Source organism: Heteronotia binoei, chromosome 2 (genome assembly GCF_032191835.1).
Source record: "Heteronotia binoei isolate CCM8104 ecotype False Entrance Well chromosome 2, APGP_CSIRO_Hbin_v1, whole genome shotgun sequence".
NCBI lineage: Eukaryota > Metazoa > Chordata > Lepidosauria > Squamata > Gekkonidae > Heteronotia > Heteronotia binoei.
The window spans coordinates 98,888,927-98,915,788 of record NC_083224.1 but is presented as its reverse complement, the minus strand read 5'-3'; the positions used below and the strand labels follow the sequence as shown (position 1 = coordinate 98,915,788).

Here is a 26,862-nt window from a genome sequence, read left to right as displayed (position 1 = left end):
TGCATGCTTCTCTCTGCACTATGTTTGTTTCTTTCAGCCAGGTGCGGGTGGGCTCCTTACACAAAGTATCAGTGGGCACTTTGGTTAGCAGGAACAAAGGGAGGAACAAACTGACCATTTGAAGGTGTGAGGCAGTTTGTGAGGGACTCAGGCTCTGCTCCTCCTTCATTCTGATGTGTCATCCTCCCTGCAGCCTGTCTCAGCCCAATTTAATCCAGCATTCAGTCTGTTTAGCACCAACAGGTGATACAAATGAGGGGTCCACAGGAGGCTGGGGGAACTGAGGCTGCAGAGGGGGCCTATAAAAATTGCTAGGCGGGCAGGCCCCTTGGTAGCTACGGGGTTGAGTGGAAGAGACGTTTGTTTTGCTCTGTTCCCAAACTATGCCTCTAAATTTCCAACAGAGGGGGAAGGGAAATCATTGCTCCCTCTCCATGCCCTCTCTCAGAAGCTTGGAGCAGAGGAGGGGGGAGGGAGTAGGCAGATTTTTTCTCTTTTTCACACCAGCGCCTGCTTTCCAACTGAAGCTCGCTTTTTGCTGACAGACACAGGCTTGCTTTTAAAGCTGTCCTGAGTGCAAAAGACTCACTGTAAGGAGCAAAAAAAAAGGTGGGGGAGGGGTCCTTGATTTGTTTTTAAAGCAGAGGCCTGTTTTTCTACATGGTTTTTAAAAAACCCTCTCTCTCCAGAGACTTCTGTGTGTCTTTTCCAGTCCCAGCTACAGAGAAGGGTAAGGGGATTCTGGAACTCCCACAGTGAAGAGATGGACAGGGAATGCAACAGAATCCACCCGAGGCAGTGGAGCATCTCCATTTTGGGGACAGCAAGCCCAGTTCCACCGCACCCCCCCCCCCCACCTCCAACCTTCACAGAGAAGGGTCAGCAGCCCCCCAACAGGGAAAACTTCCACCTCACAAGCCGCCCAGGAGCTTGGGAGGCTGGCTCTGCTACTCCCCAACATTCCCAGAGAGGGGCCCACAGCCACCCCTGATACTTCCAGAGCACAGCTGAGGGCTCTTTGTCCTGGATGGGAGATCCAGAGGGGCCACAGCAGGAAGAAAGAAGAGCTGGAGAGCGCCCAGGAGCAAAGGAAGAGCACTCACACACACATGCTCTGAGTCAGCTCTGGCACCCTCTCTGGTGTTAGGGGGAAAGCAAGCAGGAGGTAAAAGCAACCAGATGTAGCCTCAGTCCCAAGATCTGCTGCCGCTGCAGCACACAGTTTCAGGTGCTGTTTTAAGAAAGTTTATGAGTTGTGTTGGGGCCGCATTCAAAAACATCCTGGGCTGCATGCGGCCCTTGGGACGCAAGTTGGACAAGCTTGATTTGGGGTGAGGTCAGACGTTCAGAAAATCCCGCTACGGGCATGAGTGGAGTCCGGAAGCATGTCGGATTTTAAGCGGTTGTCCAAACGTCAGCATCTGCGAATGGTGGTTAGCTCGTTTGAGTCCCGTGTTGAGACGACTGGGGCATGGACTAATTTGATACTGCTTTAAATCTGGAACAAAATTCTTCTGACGGTTCCTGAGCGGAATTTCTCTGTTTGAACGCTCCATCGTTGGCGACTCGTCGGAAGCGCACCGCTTCCCTCCCAAAGCCCCCTGCAAGTGATATCACTGCGCCAGTGAATGAGGGAGCGAATGTTGGCTCGATAAATCGTTTACCCGCCCCTATGTCCAGAAACAAAACTCACTTTTGAAACTAGATGTGAACTGATTTGAATTCCTGGTTTTTTTTCTGCATGCATAGTGCTCGTGCTGGAAAACTAGTGCCAACGGACTAGCAAAACTGTTAGTGATCCGACCCATTTAAAAGCGACGTGCATCCCCGCCATTGAGAACGAGGTCATGGTGGGTGTGCGAGGTCTCTCGTGGAGAAGGGAGGAGACGCTGGATCTGCTTGATAGTGCAGATAGCGGGCATCACTGCGCCTGCGCTAATGCAGATTGATGTCTCATGAAACAAGGTCAGGTAGAGCACTCTGATCGACCAGCAATGGGACCCACATGGGATAGAACGGGTGCCTCGCTGTTGTCTGATCGGAAAATTGGTTGTGTGGATTATAATAGAGGCGCATTGCAGATAGATTTAATGGTGAGTGTGACCGCACCCTTAGAGTATAAATCACCATAGGGCAGACTGCATGATTTTCAGAATGGCAGTACCTTGAACATGTACTTATACGTTTCATTATGCTTGGATCTACCTGGATCTGCCACAAAGACTTTTTAAGACACGTAACTTGCAAGTTCTGTAATTTGCAAGCACACAGGGTCCAATTTGGATCAACACCATAGCATATGAGTGGGGACTTAATACTTCCCTTCAATGCCATTTCCAGGAAGGCACTATATTGGGCCCATTGGGGAAGGGAAATCTACACATCCGGGGTCTTCTCCTGATCTCTGTGGTTGTGCCTACATCCATGAACCTTGAGGCTTCACATTTTTCGTCAAGCTTCTCTTTGTTTGGCAATTCTAAGAACCCTGTTAATAAAAATCTATATGATGCAATTTTAATAATGTAATAATTTATTTCCCTTTCTTAAAGGCTCAAAGCATTCTTTTTATGTTACACTTTTTGGTGACAGGAATGCCAGTGGTACTGCCTAGTTTGAACCCAGCCTGTTTTGTTTTTTTTTTAAGTATGCAAATACATAGCAGTACACCCATCCACGAGTGAATACCCACCCAGCGACCGCCGTATGCGCGGATAGAATCAGATGAAAAAGTTAGGAGATCGATCACTCTGTGTTCCGCTCTCTGCCCCAACAGTCAGGATCGATAGGCTGGCGATCTACTGCTGGTTTATTCTCCACATGAGAAGTAGGATCGGTTGGTCGGCGTTCTTCTCCAGGCTGCGCATCGATTGGCTCTAGAAGCGACTACGTTCCTCAGCAGCGCAAGCGTGGTAGCCCTACAGCAGGAGGGGCGTCCTCACCATTGGTTTCTTGTCCCAGTGTTTGGGCTTGAGGTAACAGGTAGGAAAGGGCGGGTTCTGAGGCGGGAGGGGGTTTCACTGCGAGGCGAAGCCCTCCCCCTGCCCTGTTTGAGGGCGCCGGTTGCTTCTCTGATCTGATTGGGGAGAGGATGACTGAGTCGTCTTCATATTTCCAACATAAAAGGAGGCTTCGTCTCATTCCCTTCTCCAGGGGATCACAAACGCCTTGCCTGCTTTTGGGGTAGGGAGCTGCGTTCTTTGGCCTGTGCCAACAGAGTTTACGTTTTCTGCTAGGTTTAATGACAGCTTCTCTTTTTAGTGTCTGAATTTATAGTCCGCCCTGTTTAAATGTTTTAAGGCTGAAATCCCAAACACTTATTTGAGCTCTGGGTGTCTGGTTTCAGAATAAATTTATGATCTCTTTTTTAGGAAGCTTGGCAGGGGAGTAATAAACCAAAAACACTAAATAGGAAGTAATCACTCCAGACTGGTAGCTGTGTTGCAACCAAAACTAATAGCTGTGACACAGGTTAATGGCACTGCATAATAGTAACATATTAATAATTGATTTAGAACAAATATTCCTCAGCTCTTGCCCCAAATGTTTTTCCTCTACTTGAGGTACAACAATGGCACACTTATCATCAGGAAGCATGTGAACTTCCATGAGAAAAACAGCTTCAACTCCTCCTGAGCCTAGATCAGTCCATCCAGTAGGTTCATTTTGTGGACATTACTATGCAGGTACACATGGACATATAAGCACCACTTTATACTAGATCCCCACTACACAGGTCTATATGTTTCTAGTTATCAACCAGAGCACACTTCCTTGGATAGGGATACACATCTGAAGGATTTATGTAAGGCAGTCTTAAAACTATAAAGAAATTGATTAACAAGGCTAATGGGCACAGGTACTCAGGAATAACTTATTACAAGGCTGATAATAGAAAACCACTTGTCACCTGTAGCACCCAGCTCAATCCCCTCAAATGCATCACAGTCCTTTGCAGAGAGCAGTACTTTGTTTTCATAGGCTTTTGGTACAGCTGGCCTTTCCTGACTTAGAGCCATCCTTTTAATCTGAAAACAGCTACTCATCAGCAGTGATTAACCACCTAATGGAAGTGTGGGTCCTGGGACCAGATCCTACACCAAAGCAGATGCCAGCTCTGCCACCATGTTGACTTGTTGTTGCAGGACCTGATAATATCAGCCATACTATCAGGAGGTCATTCAATTACTTCTCCTCCAACATAGTGTATAGTACCATGAGCGTTCAACAATGCCCTTCTGTCTGCATAAGACAAAGGTTACTATCTATGCAAAAGAATAAATGGATGTAGTCAGATGTTTACAGTGGCAACATTTTCACTGGCAGAATATTTCGGTCTATCATAACACCACTGCATACCTGAAAGTTGCAGTTTTTAATAAATGGAGATTCCAGCATGAAACAGTTGAATTTAGAGTTCATCAGGAGACCTAACAGTATTGCATTAGGACCGTGATGACGATGGATTCCCATCATGTAGCTGCTGTTCAGTTAGTGTGTCTGTGAAGATTGTGCTACCACTTATTACTGCTGTTGTGAATGGTCACTGTTCTTATATATAATTAAGCTTTGCACAGATATGTCAGACTTCTTGAATTTCATTGCCTTTTAATGCCACTATTTAGAATTCTTTTTTCTATATCCAGTTTGTATGCATATCTTCCCTTTGAGGACATACTCAGTGCATCTGATAAAGTGGAGTAGTCCATGAAAACTTGTCATAATATATATGTTTCTTTAAGAAGTCTCAGGCTATCTATTGTAATAAAAAAGAGTCTCCGAGCATGTGAAGATTGTCTTTTCCTTAGCACTGACTGACCACAGCCAGTCACTTCCTAGCTGGTTTGAACTGTTTTTCTAAATATCATTACTCTGCTTCTGGGTTCCCAAACACTGAGTGTAAAAATGAGAGGGGCAGCCTATGGTAGCAGCATATTCTGTTTGGAGTGAATAAATGGTCTCACACCCAGTAAAGAAGGGCTTAGGTTGATATTGTTCATATTGAGTTTAGGGATAGTTGCTTCTAAGTACATTAAAGTCTGACTGTAAATGTATGGAAATGGTTAACTCTGTACTTCTTTCTTCTCAGGGACTTTACTGGGGAATGACACTGCTTGCTTGCTGATTTTGTCTTTGAATTGTTCTTGGTTTCATCTTTCCAGGTTTTTGCCATGGAGTTCCAGGCTGTGGTGATGGCAGCTGGTGGTGGATCCCGTATGATGGATCTGACCTCAAGCATCCCTAAGGCTCTCTTGCCTGTAGGCAATAAGCCTTTAATATGGTATCCACTCAACTTGCTGGAACAAGTTGGTTTTGAAGGTGAGCAGCAAATATAGCCTGTTAGACTATGTTCCTTTGCAGAAATTTGCCAATTTCCCTAAGCATTTTTCAACCAGAGTTGAATTGTACATGTGGACAGCTTCCATCTGAACCATTGTCATCATCTTCAGAGGTCCTGCTTTGGTGCTACCATCATCCTGAGGCTAGGTGGGTGGCAACCCAATAAAGGACCTTTTTGGTCATGACATCAGACTGCAGCATTCCCTTTCTAGGTAGATTAATTTGTTCTCTCCCCCACCCCTTGTCTTCCATTAGTAGGTGAAGACTTTTGGTGTCTTTAGTGTTCCATTATTGATTCTCCTTCCTGTTTGTTTTAATTGATGTTTTACATATATGTAGATAGATGCAAGCGGGCAGCTGTGTTGGTCTGAAGCAGCTGAACAATGCAGGAGTCAAGTTGCACTTTTAAGACCAACCAATTTTTATTTAGAACATAAGCTTTCGTGTGCTCTTAAGCGCACTTAGTCTAGGAATCTAGCACAGTGAGCAAAGCCATACATAGCTGAGCAGAGCCATACATAGCTGGTAGGCAGTGGCCCAGAATGCAACATGGTACAGATTTAAGAACCAATGACAATGAAATAAAATTATCTGGTAGGCAGTGGTTTAAAATGTAAAATGGTACAATGACAGAATAGTAAAATTAACAAATTGAGCAAACCTTTGATCTGAGTAGCATGAGCATGCAGAAACAACAAAACAGCAGTATGCAGTAAAATTAACAACTTGAGCAAACCTTTTATCTGAGTAGCATGAGCATGCAAAAGCAAGAAAACAGTAGTATGTCAAAATGTGAGATTGTATTATTCTTAAAGTTGATTGTAAAGTCTTTTTAACTGTTTGTCATCTTGAGGGCCCTAACTGAGTCAAAAGGCAGGATAAAATATTTTAAATAAATAAATAATCAAATGTCTGTTGGGTCATTTACTCTAGAGTATTCATATTTTTAATGATTACTTTGGACTGTGTATTTATTTGTGTCATTTATATCTTGTCTTTCTCCCCAGTGGAAACCAAATGTGGCTTATACTGTTTTCTTCTCCATTTATCCTCCCATCAATACTGTGAGGGTAGATTAGGCTGAGAGTGTAGTTACTGTCCCAAAGTCACCCAGCAAGCTTCCATGGCAGTGAGGATTAAAGCATGATTCTCAAAGATCCTAGTCTGGCACTCTAATCACTGCACCATACTGGCTAACTGGGTTATAGTTTACTTCCAGCACTTCACCTTTTTAAGTCCACTGAAGTCAATGGGCTTAGAAGTGTGTAATTTTGCTTAATGTACCATTAGTGTGTATTTTGCTTAGGATGCATTGGTTTGAAATTTTTCAGTTACAGTAGTGGTACTCACTCCGTGGCTTGTGGAAAGCCCTGTTTTCAATTATCATCAACCAAAATAGCCACATTTACATCCATCTATGGCACGAAGCCTTCACAGCTTACCTGTTCCTTTGGCAGCAGGTGTTTTATGGTGAGAAGCAATTGCCAGTTACAAGCCCCATCAGGCAAGGGCCTTGCCCACTTTCCTGGAAGATGTGGCAGGTGCCATATTGAGGAGCAGTGCTCAGAAGAGTCACACATGGCTCCTGAGCCACTGACTGAATATCCAATTCCAAAAACCTTTATTGGCATAACCACTGACTGAATATCACTGAATTATTGTTCGCTTTATTCCAGATGGTGGAAAGCTGTTTGTCTGAGCTGTTTTCATAGCACATTTCTAACAGTGACTACTTTTCCATGAGGCTGTATTGCTGTACTTGCATGAGTCTTGTTTTCTGTTCTCAGAACTTGCAAATTTTTGAGGCTGTAAGGAAAAATGAAAGAACCATTTAGGTAGCTACCATTCCTCAGCTCTGTATAAACACAAAGCTGCACTGTGGCATCTTTGTTTCTGCAACAACAGGAAGCTGTCTGCTGAGGGATTCTTAAAAAGTGACTCATAATAAGCTACTTTTTGGGACAAGTAGAAATGCCATAAGTGCTGCTCAAGAATATGACTTATTTCTTCCTCTGCTAATTTCACTGATAGCAAGTATTATTTCTCTCCTGCTTTGTAGGTCTTCTTTCTTTTGTGGTGTATTTTGGTATTTGCTGGTTTATTTTATTCGTGTAGTGTTACTTGTTTTTAATTCATGTTGTTACTTGCACTGAGTCCCACATATGTGGGAGAAAGGTGGGGTATAATATTGCTGTCCAAACATTGCTGTACTTAGTGACAAGCAGGTTTTCTGAAAAATGATTACCTGCCACTTTTCATATTGTTTAATGTCTGTTTTGTGTGGGTATATGAAAAGGGCAAAAGAGAACAACCCCCCCCCCCACACACCTTTGCACTTAAGAAGACAGCACTGCTTAGTTATTATTTGGACACCCTTCACCCACCTCACAATCAATACTCCCTCTCAGCTGTGAAGACTTGTGAGCAATAATTCTATTTCATGAGCTGCTGGCATAAATTATTTACTGTATAAGTTAGTTTGCTCTGAAGCCAACCTTTCTGGGCTAGGAAAAAAATGTGTGAGCTGGAGGCTAAAAAACTGTAAGCTAGCTCACGCTAACTCAGCTTAGAGGGAACATTGCTCACAATCTCCCTCTTCCCAGGAAGCTCCATGCAGGCAGTTAGATAGGAATGACCTAAACAGCATGTGCCTTGTCTGCTGGAACTTGGGATTTTCACAGAAAAACACACTGCAGTACCTCACATGACTCCCTCAAGCATAAGAATGCCTTGCTGCCTGAGTTGCTTGTTTAGAGGAGCCCAGTTTGCCCAGGCAACTTGAGTCTACCTGCTCTACCCTGTTTCCCCACAGGACTGTAAACAGACCAAATATGTGAAGACAAAGCATCAGACATATTTTGAGCCTAGGTCAGAAGGGCTGAACTCAGGAGGGCCAGATCTGACTAGGGTTGCCAAGTCTAATTCAGAAAATACCTGGGGACCAATGTTCCCTCTAAGCTGAGTTAGTGTGAGCTAGTTCACAGTTTTTTAGCATCCAGCTCACATATTTTTGTCTTAGGAAAAATGGCCCCAAAGCAAACTAATTTATGCAGTGGCATACAACTTTAATGCCCGTAACTCGCAAAGTAGAATTTTTGCTTGTGCGTCTCCACAGCTTAGAGGGAGTATTGCTGGGGACTTTGGGGGTGGAGCCGGGATACTTCCCCATTCTTTAAAATAAATAAATAATACAGAAGTGTAGTTCCCCTGAATACAGTCTTCATTTCCTCATCCCCATCAGCTGGCTGCACTTCCACCCCCCCCCCTCTCTCACACACACAGTCACACACAAAGCAGCCAAAATAAAGACAGTTTGGAAGCACCCACTTGTGGTCTCAGTGGGGCAATGTACTCACCGTGGGAGTTGTTGAATGCTGTATATTCAACCAAGTTCTTCAGACTAGCACAGGGAAACCAGAAGTTCTCTGTATTTTACTGTGCAAATGACTTCTGAAGGGACTGTAAAACAAACGGAGGTTGCTTCCCTTCCCTTTCTCACAAGAGCCATGTTGTTCTACAGGCTCGCCCTGCCCCCATTTAGCCTGGCTCTGGAGATTTAAAGGCACATGCAGCTTTCAAAAACAAGCTGTTCCCAAGTGTCTTTTAAGCCTTCTGAGGTGGAAAGGCACATGGTGGCTGTGGGGTGGGGCTTCCCCCCATCAGCCAGCTGACTGGGATTGGGAAGGAGCCTGCTAAACCAAGGGAATCCCCTGCTGGGACCTGGGGATTGGCAAGTCTAGATCTGATACAAATGGAACTTTGTGGGGCTGGGCCATGTGTGTTATAAAATGTAATGTGATGTAGTGATGTAAACTTTATTAAGGACACAGACAAACATAATTGAAGATAATATTTTTAACTTAAAATGCAAACAGACTTAAAACTCTTGCAGTATTTTGTTTAAAATGGAAAGGTGGTAGAATAATGGGATTTGACAATGCAGTGTTTAAAATAAAACATCAAGAGAAAACACAAGGATCGCAGCAGAAACTAAAAATATAAAATGCTCTGAGCCTGGGAAAACAATGTCATGGCATTGTAAGCTTTTCCCTCTGCCCCCCACCGGGGTCTATTAAGATAGGCAACGGCTCTCCAGTGTAATATCCCCCTTTGGCTGTGGATTCCCAAGTTAGAGTACTCACTAGGTCAGGTCCATCTTCTGGGAGGTGGTGTGTATGATTAATGAACTTTCCCCACAGTCAGTTATTAATGTGGACCATAGAACAAGTTTCTAAGGAGGCAAGCATTCAGGTTTCCTGTCTCATAGTGCTGCCAACTAGTGGTTAGGGAAGTTGGTGATTGAGTGAGGTTTTGCCCCTTAAACAGCTGCTGCAGAGGTTTTGCTCAAAAGTTTAAGAGGGTGAGTGAAGGCAAGACAAACCAGGACTGAATGACTGTTAATCAAGTCCTGATTTCAAGCTAATGGCTATTAAAATAAATCATGCCTCTAGTGGCTGCAGAACTTGCAATTGCTTCTCAATGGAAATCCCTTTCAGCTCCATTGGTTTTGGCTTGGCACTCCAGACTTTGGGAACAATATGGTTTAACCAAACTATTTTTGGAATCTTAATTCCTTGCCTTCACCAGCAATGGTTACCAAGTTTAAAAGAACCTGGTCTCCTATTTTAAATTGTTTGGCAAAGAACAGAGAATTTCCAAAAGAACTTTTTACCTGTTATATTTAATTTAAGCTTCTTTTTTTGCTTATTGGTGTTGTCATACCACTGTTTTAATTTTTGAGTAAATCTAATTAAAAAATTTAAAAAATAAATCAATCATGCCTTTCCATTATGGCTGAACTGAACCTATGTATACTTAAATTTTTCTCCTTAAAATAACAATTTCATGTTTAACATCTAGCTGGCTTATTAAATTAATGGAATGCCTTACTGAAAAACCATCACTATTTCTTATTGTGCCTTTGCTGTTTCTTTCCTCATACTTCAATAGTTGTGTATTGGGTTTTTTTAAGGGGCAAGAGTTTTTTAAAAATATGTCTCAGTTGCACATATATGAAAATAAAATATGTTATACAATATTTAACAGGGACTGTTAACTATATATCTCTTCTACTTTCTGAGTTTTAAAAAAACATTAAAAGTGAATTATGTAGCTCTCAATATTCACAAGCAGTAAGAACCTTGAAAACTTTAGCAACTCAGTCAAGTTACTAAATTGCTGGCAAGGGCTATAGAGCGCTTTGAAGCATATGCATTCAGTTCAGGTGACAAGCAGACTGGTGTATGATTTTTTCTATAGTTTTACTTATCCTGTCTCTTCTTTTTCACCTCAGAAGTTATTGTGGTTACCACAAAAGAAGTTCAGAAGATGCTAAACTTGGAGACAAAGCTGAAGCTGGATATAGTGTGTATTACTGATGATGCAGATATGGGAACGGCAGACTCTTTACGGCATATTCATCAGAAAATAAAGGTATACCGTATGTGTTTTTAACAGCTTTTCAAAATACTCATTTTCAGGGTTCCATGATTAAATAACAATAGCATACATATTCATTATAAGAAGAAAGAATATGTGCGTGTTAGTGTTCGATAAGGAGGACATAAAGCAAGCAAAGTCTGAATTCAGGAATATGAAAAATCCTAGTGTTTAAAATAGGACTGAAGACATCATTATTGTCCTTGAGTGCTGATACCTGATAAATGTTTGCCATCTATTCTAAAACTTATCCAAAGTGTGTCTGCTATCATGTACACTCAGGACCAATCAACATAGTATGAAGTCCTTTTGGCCACCACAGGAACTTTCTGTCAGGTGTTCACCTGGAGTTTTCCACTAGGAACTTATCCCAGATGGAGGAGCCTGATTTGGATTAGACACGTGAAGAGAAGGGGTATAAGTGTTCCCCTTGTGCAGTTTTTCTGACCTGAAGTGACCCTAGGTATCCACTGTTGCCCCAATAAGCTAATATATATTAATGAGAGCGAGTTTGGTGTAGTGGTTAAGTGTGCTGACTCTTATCTGGGAGAACCGGGTTTGATTCCCCACTCCTCCACTTGCACCTGCTAGCATGGCCTTGGGTCAGCCATAGCTCTGGCAGGGGTTGTCCTTGAAAGGGCAGCTGCTGTGAGAGCCCTCTCCAGCCCCACCCACCTCACAGGGTGTCTGTTGTGGGGGAGGAAGATAAAGGAGATTGTGAGCCGCTCTGAGACTCTTCAGAGTGGAGGGCGGGATATAAATCAGAGATAATGAAGAGATAATGAATCCAGGCAGTGATCAATGGAACAGCTTTAAGGAAAGCTTCTACTAGGAGGATAACAGACGGCACACAGACTTATAACAGGGGAGAGAATCCTTTGAATAGAAAAATTAGTTTTCTCTTGCATATAAAAGAAGTAACTAAATGACTTTTCTGGTGTGTAGATATGCAGAAAATACTAATAATGTTGGCACATACAGTATATGGTTGATTAATGTTGTTACTTCTTTGCCCTGTATTTCCCTCCCTGCCCTGACTTTAAAAAACAAACCAACCTATTCTTTTTTTAAAAGCTATTATTCCTTATATATTAAATGAAGCATTCGAAATTTGCTTCTTGTTTTGGTTTCTGTTTGGCTAGTGATCCTGCGGGCTGCAGTTGCAGCATCATGTAAGATAGTAAGATGCCAAACAGAAACTTTCCCTCTTGATTTTATTGGCAAGTGTTGAAAAGTTGTATGTAAACAATATTTCAACATCCTTCTGTGTTCCTTTTCAAGGCAGCATGGCTAAACTCGAATACCTCAGCTGGATTCAGTAGCTGAAAACCATTGACTCTGTAGTGTTGATAATAAAGAGTGGCCAGATAAGTTATCAAACTTGTTGTTTCTTCATGGTGTGCATTGACTGCTCATTCACACACTGAAATTGTTCAGAATGCCCTGGGATATTATGCTGCAGTATTATTCTAATTAGGTAATTGTTGGAATGTTAGTTTACATCCTAGGGAGGTGTTGCTTTTCCTTTGCTTTTGTCAAGGAATTCAAGACTTGAAGCATCAACTGAGAGTGGGTGCTGGCATACCCAGATGCATGGGTCTGTGTGTGCTCATGCTTTTTAACCTTTATCAAGTGCAGGAGGAGAAAGGGGTGTTCAGTATCAGCCTGCATGCAAGGTTGGCAGGCAGGATGAAGCTTCTAGTTGGCCCTGGTATAACTGCTAGGAGCTTGGCCTTCTCTCTTTTCCAGCTTAACAGAACAGTCCCTCCTATCTGCTACCATCCAGCCTCCAGTTTCAGTAAATGGACTCTATGATGAGAAAAATCATTGATAAGTTTAAGGAAAACTTGGGGAAGACATAGCAAGGTAAAAATGTGTAATAATGGGAGTAATCCATTTGACTTTGGTGACTTCTAATTCGCCCAAGAGTAAATAAGTACACAGTACAAATTACACTTCTAATATAGAAGCAAACATAGTAAGGTTGTCAGGTGAGGCACACAAGCTACCAGGGAACTTACCAGGAGGTTCCAGGAGAGAGAAGGGAGGCTCTGGGAGAGGAGAGGGAAGAAGCATGATTGAACTCCAAACCACATTCCTTTTAAAGGTTTTTCTCCATTGGAAATAATGGAGGATGGAGGCACTGTCTTTTGGGGCTCATAGAACTGGACCCTATGGTCCAATTGTATTGAAACTTGGGGGGGGGGGGGGTTGAGGAGAAGCACCAGCAGCTATGCTGAAAATTTGGTGCCTCTACCTCAAACAACAGCCTCCACAGAGCCCCAGATATCCAGTTTGGTGTAGTGGTTAAGAGCACGGACTCTAATTTGGAGAACGAGGTTTGAGTCACTCCTCTACATGCTCCTGCTGGTGTGACCTTGAGTCAGTCACAATTTGTTTCAGCTCCACCTACCTCACAGGGTGTCTCTTGTGGGGAGAGGAAGGGAAAGGCCAACACTCCACCTACCTCACAGGGTATCTTTTGTGGGGAGAGGAAGGGAAAGGAGGTTGCAAGCCACTCTGAGTGAAGAGCAGGGTATAAATCCAGTCTTCTTGCAAATGCAGGAAATTCTCCACTGGATTCCAGTGGATTTAAGCTTTTGATTTAATTTCAATTCATTGGTTCTGGTCTGACCTTCTGTTTGGTGGACTAAATCTTACAGTGAATAAAAATAACTAATTACCATCTTTTACTCATCGAGGAGCTCATAATTCATAGAGAAAAGGCCCCCTCTCTCAACATCGTCTTCACTGGCATGAGAGCAACTACAATGTAGTATGCTACTCAGTAATGCAAGAAATTTGAGGAGAGGTGGGATTAGCTCTCTTAGAGGTTCCTTCCCATACATGTTTTGCTCCTATTCCCAGGAGGAGCAATGCTGACATGAGAAGCAGCTTGTGTGACGGACTCCTCCCACATGACCTTGGATTTTTTACATTATAGCAAGGGTTTAGTTGTGTAGCCCAGGAATGGATCCCTCTCCCCCAGCTGAACCTCACTCAATCTTCTTGTCATTGAAAGTTAGTATTCTCACTGAAAATGTCGAGACAGTGTGCAACTGCAATAAAAAAGGCCAACACTGTGCTGGGAATTATTAGGAAGGGAATTGAAAACAAATCAGCCAGGGCTTCCGGTGTGAGATTCCAACAGAGCTGTCGTCTCCTGAATAAGGGGAAAACTTAATTCTTTGTTCAGGGTAGTAAGAAGCCTTTATGGACTTCCTGCCTGCATTTCTCAGACAGAGATTTGCCCAGGATAACGTACAAAATACTTTGAGCCGTGTGATTTCAGCTAATGATTGACCTCGGAGGGAATCTTTCTGAAGCTTTGAGGTCCGGCGTAGAAAAGTGGCGTCGTTCAGCATCTACAAAGGATTAAGAACCATTTAATTGGCATAAGCCTGTCTGGAACTCACTCTCTTTTGGGACTGATAAACTTCTGAGAAGTAACAAGACCGAAGTTTAAGAGGCATAGCCGTTAAGGTACTTTGATTGTAATCTCTTGCTCCGTGACTTTTCTAAGCTAATCTAAATAACATTGGAAGGTGGAAAAATTTGAATAATAAAGAAAAAGAGGGGAGGAAAAGGAAACTTGAAACTTGGACTCTGTTAAGTTAAAGACTTTGATAGAATCTGGGAATGAAAAGAATTGTTTTGAATACCTGAGGTCGCTGACGTATGCTTCGGTGTTATGGCTCTGTACTTGTAATTAACATAACAAACATCTAAAGATTGCGATATTTGGAGAAGGAGAACTGGGCTCAGTGAACCAGGAAGTAAAAGCTGAAGGTGAGAGGAGCAAGAAGAAGGTCTTTGCTAGGGATTTTTAACCATAGAGAAATTGCGATCGCCATTTTGAAGAGGGAAAATTGCCAAAAACTGTTAAAAATCAATATCTCAGCCCAGGAAGATAGGAGAAGGACGAAATTAGTCTTATTTTAAACAGCAAGTTCTAAGCTACTGGACTTGGTGCTGGATTTAAAATTGGAGTCTTTGGATTTTTTGAAGGTTTTTTTTTATGTCAGAAGAAAGACTAACTCGTGCAAGATCTCATTCTTTGGACAAAATGCAAAGTCAGTTTGATACCATGGAGGCCAGGATCATGAAGGGTGTGGAGAAGATGCTAACAGCTTGCAAAAAAGAGCTTAATGAGGACATTGGAGACCTTAAAAAAGAAGTTGAAGATTTTAAAAATGAGCTGGGTATGGTTACAAACAGAGTCAAAGATGTTGAAGAGAAAGTTGATGTGCATGCTTCCACCTTATTAAAACTTCAAGAGAAGGTAACAGTTCATGACTGCAGATTAATGGAAACTCAAGTGCGTCTGAGAGGAATACCTGAAGGGGAGGGAACTGATTTAGTGGACTATATGGTGAAAATAATTGCTGACTATTTAGAGGAAGATCCTGAAAAATCCAGAAACATGTTAGACAGTATCTATAGAGTTAATTCATCATATGCAAAAGATAAAGGCTTACCAAGAGATATAGTTATAAAACTAAGGACAAAAGATATGTCGGGGAAAATTCTAAATAAAAGTTTTCAAAAGGCTCTGATAGTGGAAGGGAGCAGAATCAAAATAATGAAAGACCTGCCAAGACAAGTGATAAATGACAGGAAGAAATACAAGAGATTAACACAGAAGCTACGTGCAGAGGGAACGAGATATAGATGGATACTACCCGAAGGTTTGGACTTTGAGCAACGTGGAAGAAGGATTACAATAAGGAATGAGCAAGAGATGTGTCTTTTTTTGAAGAGAATAAAGACTTTGCATCATAATGGATTACAAGTTATTATCTTGGAATATAAATGGACTAAATTCACCACAAAAACGAAAAGCAACATTTCATTGGATTAAAAAACAAAAATGTAATATAATTTGTTTACAGGAAGTTCATATACAACAAAAGGATTACAAATTTTTGTGGAACAAACAATTGGAGTTGGAATTTTTTTCATTGGTGGATCAAAAGAAAAGGGGTGTGGTCTTTTACATTAAAGAACAATTAGAACCAAAATTGATATTTAAAGATAAAGATGGAAGATATATAGCAGTGGAAGTGATGATAGATGCAAAGAAAACGTTGTTATTAGGACTATATGCACCAAATGGTGCAAAAGATGTTTTTTTAAAAGACATTAATCGACAGTTGGATGATGTGTCCTACGACCAGATCTTGATGATGGGTAGCTTTAATGGAACAATAGAAAACAATATAGATAGGTCTGGCCAAAAGAGCAATAATAAAGAAGGGAGACTGCCAAAATCATGTTTTAAGTTGGTTAAACAAGAAAGCTTGGAGGATATTTGGAGAAAATTTAATCCTGAAGTAAGAGACTATACTTTCTTTTCAGCAAGACATAATACTTTTTCCAGAATAGATATGCTATGGGGCTCTAAAAGGCTAGAAAAGTGGAGATTCTACCAAAGGTATGTGCAGATCATAATCCAATATTTTGGGCTACAAAATTGCAAAAGAAAACAAGAAGATGGAGAATAAATGAGGATTTGCTACAGGATAAAGATATTGTGACTTTTCTAGAAAAAGAAACTATAGCGTTTTTCCAAATAAATGACACTGAGGATATAGAATTCCAGACGGTTTGGGATACTTACAAAGCAATAATGAGAGGACTATTGATTACATTGAATAATAAAGATAAGAGGGCTAAAGAAAAGCGGATGTTGGACAAACAAAATGAAATAAAGAAAAAAGAAGGGGAACTAAGAAAAAGACCAGGGAAAAAGAAATTAATAAGGGAAATTACTATATTACAAGCCCAAGTAAGACATTTGTTTAATAAAGAATTATAATGGAATTTAAAAAGTTTGCAACAAAAATCGTTTGAAGGTGTGAATAAACCTGGGAAGTATTTAGCTTGGCAACTGAAGAAGAAGAAAGAAAATAAAATTATTAATAAAATTGTGGCTAGGGGAAAAGAGATAGTAGACCAAGAAGGAATTAAAAGAGAATTTTTTAAATATTATGCAAACTTATTCAAAGGTGTGAAAATTAAAAAAGAAAAAATGGAAGAGTGTTTACGAAATATTAAAATAGCACCCCTGACTGAGTATATGAAAAAGATTTTGAATGATCCAATAGAAAAAAAATTGAAATTGAAGCAGCAATAAATGTAATGAAAGTAGGTAAGGTTCCCGAGCTGGATGGTTATACAACTAAATTTTATAAAATTCTCAAAGATGAGATAGTACCAAAATTGCAAAAATTGATGAATACGATAAGAATAAAAGGGGAAATTCCAAATACTTGGAAAGAAGCTGTAATCTCGTTGATTCCCAAGGAAGATAGAGATGTCACAAATGTAAAGAACTATAGACCAATTTCATTATTAAACAATGACTATAAGATATATACAAGAATCTTGGCAGAACGACTTAAGCAATATTTGATCAATTTTATAAAGGAACACCAAGCGGGATTTCTCCCTAAAAGGCAAATAAGAGACAATGTAAGAACTGTTGTAAATATTGTAGAATATTATGAGAAGCATCCAGAAAAAGAGGCGGCGCTATTTTTTGTAGATGCAGAAAAAGCCTTTGATAATCTGAACTGGGACTTTATGTTTGCAGTAACGGAAAAAATAAATCTGGGAGGATATTTTATAAGAATGACAAAAGCAATATATATGGATCAACATGCAAAATTGTGTATAAATGCAGACCTTACAAATGAAATGAAGGTGAGCAAAGGTACAAGACAAGGATGTCCGCTTTCACCATTGTTGTTTATAATGACTCTTGAAATTCTGCTAATGCAAATACAAGACGATAAAGAGATAGAAGGATTGAAAATTAGAGGATTTTCTTATAAATATAAAGCATTTGCAGACGATATTGTGTTCATAACTGAAAATCCGATACAAGTGGTACCTTTGTTGCTAGCTAAGATAAAAGAATATGGAGAAATGGCAGGACTCTATATAAATAAAGAGAAGTCAAAATTTTTATGTAAAATATGCAACTAAATAAACAGAAAGAATTGCAGAGTTTGACGGGATGCGAAGTCACTTCTAAAGTTAAATATTTAGATCTAGAAATAACTATGAAGAATATTGATTTGTATAAAAACAACTATGAAAAGTTATGGCGTAAGATGGATGAAGATATGATGAAATGGAATAGACTTAATCTGTCCTTGTTGGGTAAGATTGCTGCAATTAAGATGAACATTTTGCCAAGAATAATGTATTTGTTCCAAACTATTCCAATTGTGAAAGATAGTAAACAATTTAATAAATGGCAAAGGAAGATCTTAGAATTTGTATGGGCTGGGAAAAAACCAAGGATTAAGATGAAAATTTTAACGGATGCTAAAGAGAGGGGAGTATTTCAACTTCCAGACTTAAGATTGTACCATGATGCAGTTTGTTTGACGTGGATAAAGGATTGGATGATGTTGTTAAATAAAAAGCTTTTATTGTTAGAAGCTCATGGAAATAAATTCGGCTGGCATGCTTATATGTACTATGGGAAAAAAAAGATGGATGGCCTTTTTTCTCACCATTATTTTAGAAATAACTTACTAAATACATGGATAAAATATAAGAAATATGGTGATGAAAGAAAGCTCTTATGGATAGTGCCAGCAGAAGTAATAAAAATAACAGCTGAATCTGATGAAGAGAGGGGTGTCATATAATCAACTGCTAAAGATTCAAGGTGATAAAGTTGAATTAAAATCTGCAGAAGAGCTAAATAACAAGTATGACTGGTTTCAAATGCAACAAATAAAAAGTTTGATGGAAAATGATATTAAATCTGTTGGAATTAGACGTGAGCAAACGGAATTGGAAAAGGTTGTTTGGAGATAATGAAAAATTAATATCGAAAATATATAAATTATTGTTGAAATGGTCTACAGAAGAAGAAGTAGTAAAATCTCAAATGGTTAAATGGGCAATTAATGTAAATAAGGAAATACAGATGGATACATGGGAATATCTTTGGAAGAACTTGATGAGAATATCAACATGTCAGAGCATTAAAGAGAACTGTTTCAAGATGATGTATAGGTGGTATATGACTCCGAAAAAACTGGCAAAGATGAGTAAAAAGATGTCGGATAGATGTTGGAAATTAAGAAACATGAAGGTTCTTTTTACCATATGTGGTGGACTTGTGGAAAAGTGAAAAAGTTTTGGCAGATGATACAACAAGAAATATCTAAAATTTTGGGATATGAATTTAAGAAAGTGTCAGAGACTTTTCTTTTGGGACTACAAATGGAAAAATTTCCAAAAGAAGATAGAACTCTAATCTGGTACTTGCTCTCAGCTGCTAGGACACTGTATGCGCAGTTATGGAAGCAAGAAAAAATACCAGAGAAATGGGACTGGATCGTGAAAGTTTTATCATGGAGTGAGATGGATAAACTAACAAGAACTCTGTGACGGAACCGGCCCGATTCTGCCTTCAGACCCGGTTCCGTCAGCTCCCTATGGAGTCGCCAACTCCTGGAGGGAGCTATTTCTCCTCCTGCCCCTTGGGCTCGCTGCCACCACCTGCTCAGTCCCGGGGTTCAGATTGAGAGGAACAGGACTCCCAATCCCCCTCTCCAGCTGTGAGGCCAGGCCTCAAGGTCCTCTGCCACCCTGCACTTGGGTTTCACAGAGACCTCAGCGCTTCTTTGGGGCACCCCTGGAGGATTGGCACCTTATCCAACTGCATGCCTTCCCCCTTCCCCGGGGCCCCCTTCTCAACACAGCGTGGTCTAAAGCGGTCTGGGGATCTAGGTGGTACAGAGATTGACTGCCAGCATTTAAAACAGAAAAAACATTTATTTAAAAGAGAAAAAGATAGGGACAGAAAAACAAAACAAAAACAGTTGCATCTACAAAATTAGCACAGCACAGCACAGCAAACAGCATGACAAAGGAAAGGTGTTTATAAACGCTTTCTACTGTCCCTGGTCCAAACTTGTCCTGTCTTGAGAATTACTTACTTGGTCTGCCTGCCTGGGCCCTCCCAGGCAGGAGCCTCCATGCTCACCACATGCTCGCTTGAGCCCCAGTTCAAATCTGGCTTCTCTTCCTGCCTAACACATGCAAGGAACAACAGCACTTCCTGCCTCTCTAGGAGATTTTCCCCCTAGCGTTGTTGGTTTGGCTCTGGAAGGGAGGGGGGGAGTGAGGGGAAGGCTACAAAGCCTGCTGAGGGATTTACTGACCCCTGCCAAATGAAGCACCACCACTGACTAAAATGGCGTTTCTCCACAAACTCTAAGAGACTATGATTTGGAAGTGTTTAAAAGGGAGTGGAAGAAATTTAGAGGATATATAGAAAAAGAGTGGAACTTAAAAGGACATTGGACAATTTTTTAATAATGAGTATAAGAAAAGGGAGAAATTGAACTTTGATTGGTTAAGGGTACCTTTATAAGTGAACTCAAGTATATAACTTCGGCGGGAGTCTAGTAACGGAGGGAGGGGGGATTAGAAAATACCATATGGGTTAGGGATAGTAATGACATAAACAGATATTGTAACCATATGTTATTAATATGGTTTGGTGCCAGTTTGGTGTAGTGGTTAAGTGTGCGGACTCTTATCTGGGAGAACCGGGTTTGATTCCCCACTCCTCCACTTGCACCTGCTAGCATGGCCTTGGGTCAGCCATAGCTCTGGCAGAGGTTGTCCTTGAAAGGGCAGCTGCTGTGAGAGCCCTCTCCAGCCCCACCCACCTCACAGGGTGTCTGTTGTGGGGGAGGGAGATAAAGGAGATTGTGAGCCGCTCTGAGACTCTTCGGAGTGGAGGGCGGGATATAAATCCAATATCATCATCTTCTAATAAATTGTTTAAAAGCGAAAACAAATCAGCCAGTATCATAATGCCCCTGTATAAATTGATGGCCTCATTTGGAGTACTGTGTACAATTCTGGTCACCACACATCAAAAAAGATATTATAGCATTGGAAAAAGTGCAGAAAAGGGCAACTAGAATGATTAAAGGGTTGGAACACTTTCCCTGTGAAGAAAGGTTAAAACACTTGGGACTCTTTAGCTTAGAGAAACGTCGACTGAGGAGTGACTTGATAGAGGTTTACAAGATTATGCATGGGATAGAGAAGGTAGAGAAAGAAGTACTTTTCTCCCTTTCTCACAATACAAGAACTTGTGGACATTCAATAAAATTGCCGAGCAGTCAGGTTAGAACAGGTAAATGGAAGTACTTCTTCATCCAAAGGGTGATCAACACATGGAATTCACTGCCACAGGAGGTGGTGGCAGCCACAAGCATAGGCAGCTTCAAGAAGGGATTGGATGAATGTATGGAGCAGAGGTCCATCAGTGGCTGTTAGCCACAAGGTATTGATGGAACTCTCTGGCGCAGTGATACTCTGTGTTCTTGGTGCTTGGGGGAGGCAACAGTGGGAGGGCTTCTAATGTCTTGGCCCCACTGGTGGACCTTCTGATGGCACCTGGTTTTTTGGCCACTGTGTGACACAGAGTGTTAGATCGATGGGCCATTGGCCTGATTCAGCATAGCTTCTCCTATGTTCTCATCCCCACCTGCTCAATGAAAAGTTTCAGGAAAGAAGGGACCATAACAGCAAAAAGTAGCATTCTTACCTCCACAGGCACACACATTTTGGGATGGGAATGCAAAAACTAAATACTCAGCAACATTTTCTGCCCCTGTCCCCCAAGAAATTTTGTCTTTGAATCCCAGGCACTAGCATTTGCAAGCAGCTGGTATCCAACTGGGAAATTCCTTCCCAGGTGTTTTCAACTAAACATTAGGAAGAACTTCCTTACAGTTAGAGCATTTCCTCAATGGAACAGGCTTCCTCGGGGTGGGGGTGGGGACTCTCCTCCTTTGGAGGTTTTTAAACAGAGGCTAGATAGCCATCTGACAACAATGCTGATTCTGTGGATTTAGGCAGACCATAAGAAGGAGGGTAGGAAAGGTTGCATCAGTGCTTGGTTTTCATGGCCCTTTCTTACATGCCCAGGAAAATGCTATTTGCCATTTGGGTCAGGCAGCAATTTTTCTCCAGGCCAGTTTGGCCAGGGATCCTGGAGGTTTTTGTGGGTTTTCTTTTTTTGCCATCTTCTGGGCATGGACAAGGTGTCACTGGGGTGTGGCTAGGAGGTATTTGTGAGTTTCCTGCATTGTGCAGGAGGGTGGACTAAATGTCCCTGGAGATCCCTTCTAGCTATGTTTCTATGAAATATAACAGCCATCTTGAAATCATTTGTGCTGTGTCAGTGATTTAATGGGAGAATAGGGCATTTATGTTTTGGAGCATATGTGGGTAAGATTCAGAGAGCATCTTGCATGAGCAAAATGCATTTCTACTTGCTGTGTGTGGAATCCCCTGATTTCTTTAGTCCTCTCCCTTACAATTGCAGCTTCCTATGGCCCACCCTGTCCAATTGCTGAGGGTTGCCTAACCATTTTTTGGAAGGGACACAGAGGGAAGAAGGAGTCCTTTTGTATGAGCAAAGCTCTGCTTGTATTTCTCTGGATCCTGCCCACTATATCCTGCCCACTATATCAACATTTTGTCTTCTGTAAGTTCTTTACTTAGTGTTAAATTTCCTCTTTGTGTCATTGGCTATATTGGATTGGATATTAGCATTAGAACCCCAGTGAAACAATTTTACGTTCTCCAGCCTTGATGAGCCTTTAGTTGGGTTAATGAAAGCCTTTTCTGGGCCAGGCTACATAATATAATTGTTGGTAAGATTTTACAAATGAAATAATAATACCTAGAATGGCCCATCTGGTTTCTTCAAGTTTCTTTAAACTGAATTTTTTTTAGACGTCTAAACTAAAGATCCTTGCAAAAAAAAAATGGAGAGAAAAAAATTATTCTTCTGAACAGCTAAACAAAGACTGAGACTCTAGATCCTGTTTGGTATGTGCATCTTTTGGAGCCACATTGTGGAAAGTGTGATGTCACAGTGGTGGTCTGTACGCTGCTGAGGGTCACTGATCCATATAGTCTTGGACGGGGTGGCTTAGCGCTTCACTTCCTCTGTTGAAAAATCCCCTTTCCAAACACATGATGTAAGAAAGCTTACTGTAACGGCTGGGAGACAGAATCTGAATCCTCATACAGTTGAGGAGACCTTGGTGACCATGGAAAGAAAAACCTGTTCATACATATATAATATTTAGACTGTCAATAGATTTTTCAAAAAAATACTGTGAAACTCATCTAAAGGGAGGCAAATGGGACCTATCCCTCCTCATTTAGGAGTTAATTTTGAAATAGATAAACAGAGCATTTTGTTTTCTTTTAAAAGCATTTTACCAGATTCCTCCCGTGAAGCTGAAAGGATGTTCTCTGCATTATAGGGCCGGAGCACATCTCTCTGAAATACAAACAAAAACAGCCTTGCCTCGTTTACTCTTTTGATAGCTCCAAGGAGACTCTTGTGCTTTGCATGCATTGTTAACACATTGTATTGCAAAAAAAGAAAAAAAAGTTTCAAGGGTTTGGTGATGGAGTACATAAAATTAAATATCAGAAATACCCCAATTTAGAGCCAGTTCTGACCAAGGACCACTTGTGAAAGCCACCTGGAGGGGATGTACGTTTCATAGACGTTTCAAGCAGAACGTTTCAAGCAGAAACCTGTCTCTTTGCAGATCTTATTTCTCACATTCTTTTTTACTTTTTAACATTGGAATTGGCACATAGCAGTAAACTGCAATTTATAGTTACCGATTGGCCATCTGAGGGCTTAGCTGAACATGTGTGATTGTTGGTCAAACATTCGTTTGTGAGCCTCATGTAGTTCCTATGTCACTTGACTTGTGTTAATGTTTAACATTGATTTCAAATCTTTATATCATGCCTTAGTTAAATTACAAACAGGTTACAGAGAATATAAAATAACTGAATCCCAATATAAAATACCACCCACATAAAATAATAAAAGCCAATTCAGCAGTAGTTATCATCACAATAACAGTAGCACCAGCCTAAAAGCAAAGGATCATTTAAACAGGTAGACATTAACTTCTGGGGGCGGGGAGACAAAGGTAAACAAAATGTATACTGACATACCTCCTCGTGCAACTTGTTTCATACCCTTGGGGTAAAGCTACAAGAAGTTTGCTTTAGGGCCCTGCTCATAGATCTTACTAGGCAGAAGGATTTTATATATGCAGGACCTCTATGAAAATGGAGGTCAGGTTCAAGTGTTGCTATGCTAATCTAGTTTTCCTGCATGAATACTATTTTCTTTTATGGACCATTGAAAATAATACAGAAGTTCCCATCATGTGTTTGCTGGGCTACACAATTGTTTATCTAGCTATGGATCAGTCTGTGCATTTTATCCTTCTTTGCCCAGCCATTGGCAGGGGGTAGAAGCAGAAGGCTGGCTCATTCTACCCTTTATCAGATGATGCTGTGGACCATTGGTTGCCTGTTGTCCACAGAGGAATGAATCAGGCCACTATTTTTTGAAGAGAAGCATGTTTTTTGTTCCTGCTGTGAATGAGGAGAAATCTGAATGACTGTTTTTCCTGGGAATGCATTCTTCAAGGCTGTCCTTAGAGATTCTCATACATGACACATATACAGTATGTATTTCAGCTTTTGTCTTGCTATATTGTTAGGTCTTAGATGGGACACTGAAAAACCTAAAGATGTTGCTCATTAAGGTTTTAAGACGGGGACAGTATCCGAAATCAGCATTCAGTAATGTATATTACAAGATGATAGGCAGCGCACGAGAAGACTGAATGAAGTCTTAATTATGTTGTTGTAGGTCACTTTTGATTTTGTGGAATAGTGGAAATAAATACGTTTAGGATAAGGCTGAAAGGTTGAAGTTAAACCTCACAGGCAGAGCAGTATCCAAACTCATTCTGCAGCTCACCAATCAAGGAGTGGCATGCTGACTGCTCCCCTGTGACAAGCAGATGACAGGTGGAAGCAGCTAACCAGCAGCCCCCCCACCCAACATTAGGCTACTATCATTCACCCACAGAACACAACAAGAGAGGGAGAAAAGGAAACGGCACCCTTCTTTGGAAAGAGATCTTTGTTGTGACTGAGAGCAGCACTGGCATTTTGCAGACTGTTCAGGCATGGGCTTATGTTCCCTCTTAATAAGAACATAAGAGAAGCCATGTTGGATCAGGCCAGTGGCCCATCCAGTCCAACACTCTGTGTCACACAGTGGCCAAAAAATTTATATAATATATATATATATATATATACATACACACACACACATACACACACACATATGTGTGTGTGTGTATACACACATATATATACACACTGTGGCTAATAGCCACTGATGGACCTCTGCTCCATATTTTTATCTAACCCCCTCTTGAAGCTGGCTATGCTTGTGGCTGCTACCACTTCCTGCGGCAGTGAATTCCACATGTTAATCACCCTTTGGGTGAAGAAGTACCTCCTTTTATCCATTCTAACCCGACTGCTCCGCAATTTCATTGAATGCCCACGAGTTTTTGTATTGTGAGAAAGGGAGAAAAGTCCTTCTTTCTCTACCTTCTCCATCCCATGAATAATCTTGTAAACCTCTATCATGTCACCCCGCAGTTGACATTTCTCCAAGCTAAAGAGTCCCAAGCGTTTTAACCTTTCTTCATAGGGAAAGTGTTCCAAACCTTTAATCATTCTAGTTGCCCTTTTCTGCACTTTTTCCAATGCTATAATATCCTTTTTGAGGTGCGGTGACCAGAACTGCACACAGTATTCCAAATGAGACCACACCATCGATTTATACAGGGGCATTATGATACTGGCTGATTTGTTTTCAATTCCCTTCCTAATAATTCCCAGCATGGCGTTGGCCTTTTTTATTGCAATCGCACACTGTCTTGACATTTTCAGCGAGTTATCTACCACGACCCCAAGATCCCTCTCTTGGTCAGTCTCTACCAGTTCACAACCCATCAACTTGTATTTGTAGTTGGGATTCTTGGCCCCAATGTGCGTTACTTTGCACTTGGCCACATTGAACCGCATCTGCCACGTTGACGCCCACTCACCCAGCCTCAACAGATCCCTTTGGAGTTCCTCACGATCCTCTCTGGTTCTCACCACCCTGAACAATTTAGTGTCATCCGCAAACTTGGCCACTTCACTGCTTACTCTCAACTCCAAATCATTTATGAACAAGTTAAAGAGCATGGGACCCAGTACTGAGACCTGCGGCACCCCACTGCTTACCGTCTTCCACTGCGAAGACTGCCCATTTATACTCACTCTCTGCTTCCTATTAATTAGCCAGTTTTTGATCCACAAGAGGACCTGTCCTTTTACTCCATGACTCTCGAACTTACTAAGGAGCCTTTGATGAGGAACTTTATCAAAAGCTTTCTCTTGACCATGTTCCCTTTTGTCAGGCATGCACTTAGGGAAGGAAGCAGGGCCATTCCAGCCATAGCATTCATGTGTTTCTGCAACATACTTAGTGGAGGCAATCTCAATAGAGTGTCAAAGTAGACCTTTCCCATATAAGTGTTCAGGTTTTGGGGTGTAGGAGCACCAGCTTTGACAGGTCATGGAAATACAGACACTGAGCAAAAACAAGGGAGCACAAGAGCACACATTGTTAGAAGCCATTCCCTTCAGCTCCCCAATATTCGTTGGGGCAAAGCACACATGCATCAGTTGTGGGGCATGGACTTGGATTCTAGTAAAGGGAATGCCGACAAGAAAACAAAGCTTACCTTTTGTCTGGCAACAGGCTGCACAGCAGTACAACAGAAGGAAGAGACAAGATAGATCTCAATTGGAATTCAGATCTTCTGGTGCCATAACCCCCAGCTTAAATATCCAGGACTCCTCTCTAAGGAGAGTCCTTCGTGCATTATAGGTGTCCCTATCTTGTTTTTTGTAGAAATTTTGGTTTATTTTATACTCAACAGTAACCCTATGATGCATGCATGTGTATACATAATAAAAAGCATTTTATATACATATTTTTATCCAGGAATTCACATTCCATTCTAAAGCTTAAGATCTTTGTAGAATTACTGTGTAGAATTAAACGGTTTCTTTAAATAAACGTGTGGCTTAAAGTGTGTGACTGGCTCAAGATCTCCCAGTCCTGGCAAGCTT

At 41.2% G+C, this 26,862-nt stretch overlaps 2 protein-coding genes across 2 annotated transcripts in view; both read left to right on the top strand.

Annotated features, from left to right (window-relative positions):
- The window catches only part of IPP (intracisternal A particle-promoted polypeptide), a 523,673-nt gene that overhangs the window by 428,431 nt on the left and 68,380 nt on the right, over window positions 1–26,862 (top strand). The gene's annotated exons all lie outside the window — the stretch shown is intronic.
- EIF2B3 (eukaryotic translation initiation factor 2B subunit gamma) overlaps window positions 2,839–26,862 on the top strand; it is a 209,080-nt gene continuing 185,056 nt past the window's right edge. Inside the window, exons 1-3 of the mRNA XM_060231736.1 lie at window positions 2,839–2,972; window positions 5,160–5,316; window positions 10,631–10,770. Coding sequence (XP_060087719.1) covers window positions 5,169–5,316; window positions 10,631–10,770 — 288 coding nt within the window. The 5' untranslated portion in view covers window positions 2,839–2,972; window positions 5,160–5,168. The remainder of the gene's footprint in view (window positions 2,973–5,159; window positions 5,317–10,630; window positions 10,771–26,862) is intronic.